Source organism: Rhamphochromis longiceps, linkage group LG5 (genome assembly GCF_057381845.1).
Source record: "Rhamphochromis longiceps isolate RC_006_pf linkage group LG5, R_longiceps_female_GT1.1, whole genome shotgun sequence".
Taxonomy (NCBI): domain Eukaryota; kingdom Metazoa; phylum Chordata; class Actinopteri; order Cichliformes; family Cichlidae; genus Rhamphochromis; species Rhamphochromis longiceps.
This window is the reverse complement of record NC_140561.1, coordinates 31,081,166-31,089,736: the sequence shown is the minus strand read 5'-3', so window position 1 is coordinate 31,089,736 and position 8,571 is coordinate 31,081,166. Positions and strand designations below refer to the sequence as shown.

The following is an 8,571-nucleotide window of genomic DNA, read 5'->3' as shown; positions in this document are numbered from 1 at the left end:
GCTTGCTGCATTAGAAATATGAGTTGGTGTTTTTATAAACAATAAATTAATCCAGGGTGTGTCCTACCTCAGCTGTCAGGTGTGTTTATGTCCTGGTTTAAACCCCACACAGTGAGCAGAGCAGCAGCAGGGTCCAGCTGGAAGGCTGAGAGTTGGATCCTCAGTCAATACATTCCCAGTGAACGAAGAACAGCATCACCCTTCCTCTCCGGGAAAAAAAAAAAGGGGGGGGGGGGAAGTGGTCCCCTGAACACCCCCACCAACGGAAAATTTCCACTGGTAAGGGTGAGAGGTTCGGTTTTAGTAAAGAGCTCTTGATTCTCTGAGTGATCACACCATCTGTAGGCCTGTGGGGCTAAGTTTGAAAAGGCATTGTTAAGAGTTTAGTCATGTGCTTTTCATCAGGAGCTTTGAAGTAATGCCAGAATAGTTAGATTCAGACTCCTGTATGCTCAAGTCTTTATATATAGAACATACTGGTAGGTCTGTCACCTCCCCTCCCTTCTCAGCCACATTAACTGTTTTACATCAGTGTGAATGGTTTCTTCTCTGAGGCACGTTGGCACTGGGTTAATAAAGGATAGTACAACTGTACAGCTGCTGTAGCGGTTTCGTTTGTCTAATTGAAACAACAGGGTGGAGTTGAGCCTGCCCTCTCAGAGATTTTAGGGTGATGGTGAAGGACTGGTAGACAGTTCATTTAGATCAATATTACTGAAGACTAGCGATCAGAAAATTTGAGGTAAACATGATATAAGAACACAGCAACAGTCTCTGAATATAGTTTACCCATAGGAAGTGGAAATGCATTTATACACTTTGGAAGAATATATCATATTATCAAAGTGGCTGAAGTATTTTATTTTTAAGCAAACAAAAGAAATGTTTGGCACTCAGTTTTCATTTTTGTGCACAAAAGTACATTTATTTGGCAGATTTACTTGTATTTAAACTGTAGAGATAAGTAGAAACATAACTGTTGTGCTTTGCATTTTTGCAAAGCTGCTGTCATGTCTGAATAAAGGTGTAAGGAACAGTTACATAACAAACCTTATGATATGTCTAGACCTTTTCTGTCTTCTTTCTAGAGCCAAAACTTTATGGAAAAAAAGAACTGAGAACAATTTCCGTTATATCAGCCCACAGGCAGATGTCCACAATTCTAAACAACTTGTTAAGGTGTATTACTCTTTGGCAATGAAGTGATACACTCTTAAGGTGATACAACATACCATTACAGTCAGTCAGAACTGGCAGCTTGGTGTTATAAATGTCCTGTTTGTGGATTTGGAAAGCAGAGACAAAAGATAATTGGAGGTGATGCTTTGCAACATCAAATTAAAGTTTACTATATATTGTGCTCTGCGTGATGTTGTCTTAACAAGACACAGTAGGAAATCTTTCAGCTTTACATTTGAAGCAGGAATGAGAAGTACCTCCCAAGAATGGAAAAGCTAACAGCTTGTTCCCTCAGGGGTTCAAGTGTTATACAATTCCTTTTTCCATTTACTTCTGGTATTTTCTGCTGAGCTGAGCTGGAATTGCACAACTTATGGCTGAGCCAGACCATCCAAATATGCCCTGGTTTGGCAGTCAGAAGACCCGAAATGGGATCGGGTCTGTTTTGGTTTTAGTGAATCGTCTTGGTGGGGAAATCAAATTTTCCAAACCATCACAGATCTGGTTAAATAATCATCACATCAACAAGGAGCCTTCTGACTTCTTTCATGTGCAACAAACTTTTTGAAGGAAATTCCTAAACGTAAGCTCTCAGTTTTATCACTTGTTATTCCTACCACTAGCTTTTGACTTGGTATAGCAATAAATAAACTCATGAACAACTTGTGGGAAACGCAGCAAAAATCTGATTTTACCTCCAGGCTAAAAAAGGGAAAACATCTCTTGTTCCCAGAAGCTGGAAAATCAACATGCCCTGTTGATGTATGCCTCTCTGATGTATGGGTAGAACATGTCTCAAAGTTTAACTTTTACTTTTTAAACTTTCACGAATATATAGCTAATTTTACATTACATTTACATTTTTGTGGTATTTTTCATAACTGGCTACATATATTTATGTAATTTGTCTTTTTAAAAGCGTGTTAAATAATGTGCTTGAGGCTAGTTGGATGCATTTAAGAAGTCTCACAGAACTATGTCCACTTCACGTATTAGATACCAGTAGCTTAAACACGTCCACCTTCTTGGTTAAAACCTCAGACTCAGTTTCCAGCTCCCCATAATCACAGCTTCATGGCTGTGTGCTGAAACAATAGCCTCTTGGGAGCCAGATTGTCAGTTTAAAAGATGCCATTTTCCCAAACACTGGAGGGATCTGATTAGACCATGATGTAACCCTACATGAGAGTTTTCTCTTTTTTGTGCCCTGTGTGAGGACTAAGACATTAAAGGTATTTGTCTGCACTGTAAGGACCACTAGCCCCACGGTATATCCTGTTGCGTCATGTTGATCTGGATGGTGGGTGGTCCTTTTGTCTTTCTGCCTACCCAGAAGCAAAGGGAAACTTCAAATTATTGAGCTTCTTTGTCTGAGCCAGGTATCCGTCATGCTGTCGTTTTCTGTTTTCATGCACACGAGCCCTTCGAAACCTCATACCTCTCAGCTGACTGGTCTGCCACAGAAAGATTTAATTCAGTAGCTGTAATAATCCAAAGAGGGGAAACTGGTTTGTGGTAGTGAAAATATTCTATGGCGTAATTGTTGGATTTATTGTCTTCAAACTGCAAATTAAATGTTAGAGATTATTTCCTGATGTGAGATGGTCTGCCTGACTGATGGAAGGCGGTCAGGATGTCTCTTCTCTCTAAGGATCTCATACTTTCCAACCCATCAGACGTCTATGACGGCGCTGGAACAGCTGGAACTTGTTGTGTTTTTGTGTTAAGGAGAATTTCCTCCATCTGGTAATTTCTTTTAATGCCGTAAGTCACGGGGGCAACTTCCAGGGCATCTAGCCAAAGAGTTGCCTCAGTGCTGTTGTTGCTTTAGTGCCACAGGAACGTTTTGAAGCCAGGAAACATTTTTAAAAGAACTGTGACCCTGCAACTCAGTGTGTTACCTGTTTCTGGCACTGTTACCCAGCCAGGCTATACAACAGAGCAGTGTTCACTAGCCCCACACTCCACCATGATCTCATCTCACCACAGTTCCACCCGACACTAATATTGATTATTGGTGTTTTGATTGTTTGTTTTTCTACTTTTGTTTTTTGTTTGTTTGTTTTAATGTGACATATATTCTTATTCATAAAACTAACTTTTGCTCACAAGTAACTGTTGGTCAGTAAGTACATTTAACTGCTATTCTAACTGAATTTAGTGATTTAACAATATATTTTAGGTATTCTCACATTGTTTTACTTCTAAATCTGTGTCAGTGGTCACTAGGGCTGCTACGATTAGTCGATTAGTCACGATTACATCAACTATCAAAATCGTCAACGACTAATTTAATAGTCGACACGTCGTTTGAAGCTTTGTAAGATCCCAAAAGACGCAGGAATAAGTAGTAGGATTTAAGAGTGTAATAACGGACTGAAACAGAAGATGGCAGCACTGCATGAAGAAGGATGATAGCTGCCGTTAAACCCCGAAGAAGAAGAAGCTGTGTCCCAGAATTCATAGCGCAGCCCATCGTTTCCAACAATGCTAGTTAGTAGGGATGGGTACCGGTGTCCGGTGCCATGATGGCACCGGTTCTGTCATAAACGGTAGTAACCAGACCGAAAAGCAGCGCACATTTCGGTGCTTTATTTCGGTGCTTTTTTTTCCTGAGCTGTGATACACTTTAGATTCTAGCCAATAATTTTACGTTTCCGAGGATAGTAGGCGGGGCCAGGTACGTACGTTCTGTTAGAGCAGAGCTACAGATTAAAAATGTCCAAGGCGAAGCGGTCAAAAGTCTGGCTGTACTTCATAGCAAAATATGCAAACTCAGCAGCAACAAGTGCTTTAAGCTGATACTGTGATACTGTCAAAGGAGGTAACACCTCGAATCCGATGAAACACCTGGCGACGCATAGCGTTTTTTTTTAAAGCCCAGAAATGCGCCGTATTTGATAGCTTGCTGCGAGACCTCACACCGAGCACATCTACTGCGGGTGGGTTGCCTGTTATGCAACATCCCCCAAAAACACGAAGAGGAGAGTCCTGGCCCCTAGCCCTGCCAGTGTAGCAGAAATGATGACGGATGATGGTGGCAGCAGCCGTTCTTCTCTGCGTGAGTAGCTAATTTACGTTGAGTAGGCTAACCACGTTATTACATTAATGCATGTAAGGTGAACTAGCAAACATCATCATAGCTACATGCGGCTGTCCTCTTGTTTGATGGCAGATACTCCCTTCACCCTGGCTAAAAAGGCTAAAATGACCAAAGAAAAAGTGGAAAACAGTTAAACATGAGAGGTTTAGGACAAAGTTTGTTTTTTTTCCATTGTTTAAGCACTGCTTCCAGCCAAGAGTGATACCATATATGCCCCATAGCTGCAGAAAAGGCTAACATTGTTATATTTTTACAAAAAACAGCTGAACATGAGAGGTTTATGGACCAATTTTGTGTTCTCCATTCTTTAAGCACCGGTTTGAGCACCGTTTGAGCACCGGCACCGTTTCAAAAGTACCGATTTGGCACCGGTATCGGATAAAACCTAAACGATACCCATCCCTACTAGTTAGTTTTACTCTAATTATTCTTTCTGGGTCACAAAATAAACGTTTAACATATTTTCAGGCGAGAATGTAGCTGTGTAAACCTCAAATATCTGCTCAGTTTATCAAGACACCACATATTTTCAAACAAACATTTTCAAACATGATATATAAGTCACTTAGATAACTTAGAAGTCTTATTGTTATACCTTAGACACTTAAAGCTGTAAGCTAATGATAGTGCAGATGAATGCTGGTGCAATAAGCTGTATGTTTTACGTCCAATGGATGCATGGTCTGATTAGTCGACTAATCGCAAAAATAATCGGTGACTAGTCGACTATCAAAATAATCGTTTGTGGCAGCCCTAGTGGTCACCAGCAGTTTTAGTTTATGACCCCTTAAAACGAAGTAATTTTTGTTTTTGCACTGTGTTGGAATATTTATCCTGTACTTTACCAACATTTTGCTGCTATAGTTTGCATGCAAGACACAGACTTATCTCGAACAGTGTGGTCTTTTCCATCAAACCTTTTCCATCGAACCAGTATGTTCTACGTATACTTGTTGTAAAAAGTAGTCATTTGTGTTACTGTTACCTTCCTATCAGCTCAATGGGTATTCTCCTCTGAATTCTGGGATCAACATTAAAGAATCTGGCATAACTTTCACTCAGAGAATTGATGCACACTGGATATTTTCACTTTTTATGACCATTATCCGTAAAACCTAAAGATGGCTGTATAGAAAAATTCCAGCAGATCAGCAGTTTCATAAACACTCCGATCAGTCTGTGTGGCACCAACAACCATGCCTCAGTCAGACTCACTTACATCACCTTTCTTCACCATTGTGATGCTCAGTTTGAACTCCAGCAGGTCTTCGTTACCATGTCCTTATGCCTGGTTCCATACATTTGTACCATGTGACTGGCTGATTACATGTTTGCGTTAATGAGCAGTTGAATGGTGTGCCTAACAAATTGGCTGCTGAGTGTAAGTATCTCAGTTTTGACCAGTGAACAAAAGCATCATAGTCACAGTTTCATGTGTCTCACAAATACAAGGTTGCAAAGTTGGGGATACACTGTTATTCACAAAAAAACAAAAACACTGCTTCATTTTCCTTTTAATTTCATTTTTTTCCATTTTTATATCACAGAAATCAGATGAATTGAGTTCCACCTCCGTACTGATCTTTTGTGCCTGATAAAATGTCTGAGTACATGGGAATGACTTTACAGTTTACTTTTTCAGTTACATCTCCTCATCCTGAGGAGCATGGATGAGGTCACATGACTAATGAGTATATGATTGCTCACTCACGTGTTTGATATGCAAGACTGATGAACAGAGCAGCTGTTTATGTTGGCAGAGGAGAACTCCCTCAGGAAAAACTTTCATCTCAGCTTTAGTTCAAGGGAGGAAAGTTTTCCAGCTCCAGGTTCAGTCAGATGACAACTGCCGGCATCTAGAAAACTGACCACACATTTGTGATTCTTTGTTTTATTGCTTTTATTCATTCAAATTAATTTTAGTCCCCATATAATTATCTAATATTTTCAGGTTTTTTACCATTAAAGAAGCTGAGGTTTTATGCTCCTCACAGTTTAGGTTTTTTTCTGTTTCAATCATCCTTTCGATGTCTGTGACTGAAGTAAATGATCCTAAACCTCAGGCTTGTAGAGGAAAATATTATGAATTGGTTGGCTTTTCAGCTCTGTTAATTGCAGCTTTCAGTAAATATGTATTACATATAGCTAAAAGACATGTAATGGAAGGTTAACTACATTTTTTTTCTTATTCTGTAAAAGTCATCATGGCTCCACTTTTTCCCTGAAGCCCAAGCTGTTAATTTGATAACATGAATATACTCCTAAATGTCCTGGACAGGCAGGCTGTGTAAATGATCAGGGGATCCAGTGCAATATAATCTAACTTATTTGGGTGTGTGAGGGTACTAGGTTTAGGCAGACTTCACTCAGACAGGAATGGTAACTTAAAGTTTATTTTTTCCGTGCATCATAACATTGTGCTAAACTGTAAAATATACTCACCAACTTCATATAATTTAAGCATGTTGGCCAGCCAAGAGCAAATGAAAGGATATAATCTTCAAATATATCTTAAATTTGTGGGGGAAAAAATTAAAAATCTAAAGTAAATTGTTGAGTGTTTTGGACCTCTAGTGAGAGCTTTTCAAAGTAACGTTAGGGTAGAACGAGCCTTTCATGTACACAGTGGTAATACATTATATTACAATTTGCACAGCTTGAAAGCTGATGCACAGTAAAAGAGTTTAAATTATCTAAAAGTCTTGTGTGTTTCTGTCTGGGAAAGAAGAAGATTCAGTTAAAAGAAAACACAGAAGTACAAATTTACAGTAAGAAAAATAAGATATTTTCATGCAGCAGTATTAAAGTCAGAAATGTTTGGCCATAATCTCCATAAGTTCTTTAGCATACTCTGCTCCTACCTGGGATTAAATAAACCCATGTTAAGACACATACTATATAAAGCAGGATAAGAAGAAATAGAAGTTAACCCAGATACAGATGCAGTCATAACTTTGTAATGAATTGTGAATTCATTGTGAATTCTTTTAACCACAAAGTGAAGTGAAACAGTTGCTGTGCAGGATATACCATAACAAAAGCTCAATATCACATATGATGCATTCATCTTGATGATGCTGAATTGTAAATCATAACACATGCAATAGCAAGACTCCCACTTAATTTTTGCATCAAACATAAATCAGACTTAACTACAATTGAGGAGGTCACTGCCCTGTCCATTCACATAAGCAAGATAAAGATAAAATGTTGAGGAACAGGCATGTCATTACATCTCATCTCGATCTGTTTGAGGAATTGGCTCCAGCAGCACTTGGTTTAACACAATCATCTTAGGGGATGTGTCACGTGTGAGCTTTCCATGTCAGGGTTTTTATGAAAACAGGCAGTGGAAGAATTGCTGCTGAGAAATGAAACATGAAGGTGCTGAGGTTGTTAAAAATAATGCGCTGTGCTTGCAGTCGCACTTCATAGAATTCTTTCCATTTCTTTATTAGGATTTTCATTTTACTGTGAATTCCTTCCCTTTTACACAGTGATCCACAGCGGCGACCCTCTAGAGGGACCAGCCAAAAGTAGAAGAAGATTTTCTGAGAGTGGACAGATGTGTTCTGTCACTTTCACACCAGTTTAAGGCCAAGTGACAGAGCAGGACAGCTTACCAGATACCAAACCATGTGTTTGGTCTAAAGTTGTAGAAAATGTTCAAATAGCATCTTACCATACAACAGTAACCATGTTTGAATGTGTGTCAGATTTTGACATCAGACTAACGCGTTTTCTAGTAATTTTTTAGGTTTATTTGTATTATATTATTTGTATGATATTAGTAACAGAAAAAAATGATGAAAGGAGATTTTGACTTCTTTTGGCAGATTAAAGTCCACTGTCTCTCAGTTTTTTATTTTGTTTATGTGTGTTCACTTGGTTTTCTGGGGTTTTAAGACCACACTTGATGCAGATCTTACACATGAAAAGGCCATTGGTGAGATTTTTTGTGGGTCGATGTAGTTGTTTTCCAATCTTACAGCCACCAAGGTGGAGTCCCCGCTGCGGTTTGGGTCACAGATGGCTTCATCAGGAATACTCCTTGAAGACATAGCATGAGAATATAGATTCATGTTTATTCCCTATAGCTGAAACAAACTTTTTTCCATTATGTGTTAACTGGCAGATAATGGAGTACTGATCTGTGCCCAAGTATATTTTTGCATATATGCTCCCTCTGGGAAACATGTCGTTTTAATGTACAATTCACTGATATGCAGAAGATACACGGTTACAGAGTTCATTAATCACCAAAACTATTAATACACAGACATTAATAT

General features: G+C 39.0%; 3 protein-coding genes across 9 annotated transcripts in view; 1 reads left to right on the top strand and 2 right to left on the bottom strand.

Annotated features, from left to right (window-relative positions):
* aspn (asporin (LRR class 1)) overlaps nucleotides 1-287 on the bottom strand; it is an 11,299-nt gene extending 11,012 nt beyond the window's left edge. Inside the window, exon 1 of the mRNA XM_085407999.1 lies at nucleotides 68-287. The gene's annotated coding sequence lies outside the window, so the exon portion shown is untranslated. The remainder of the gene's footprint in view (nucleotides 1-67) is intronic.
* cenpp (centromere protein P) overlaps nucleotides 1-8,571 on the top strand; it is a 119,852-nt gene that overhangs the window by 83,632 nt on the left and 27,649 nt on the right. The window lies entirely within an intron of this gene.
* Nucleotides 5,799-8,571, bottom strand: part of ecm2 (extracellular matrix protein 2, female organ and adipocyte specific) — a 29,023-nt gene continuing 26,250 nt past the window's right edge. For 4 of the 7 annotated variants that reach the window (XM_085407175.1, XM_085407173.1, XM_085407170.1 and 1 more), the window contains exon 12: nucleotides 5,799-8,332. In XM_085407175.1, the coding sequence (XP_085263301.1) occupies nucleotides 8,164-8,332 (169 nt within the window). In that variant the 3' untranslated portion in view covers nucleotides 5,799-8,163. The remainder of the gene's footprint in view (nucleotides 8,333-8,571) is intronic. The other 3 variants (XM_085407174.1, XM_085407176.1, XM_085407177.1) reach the window with 2 other exon arrangements.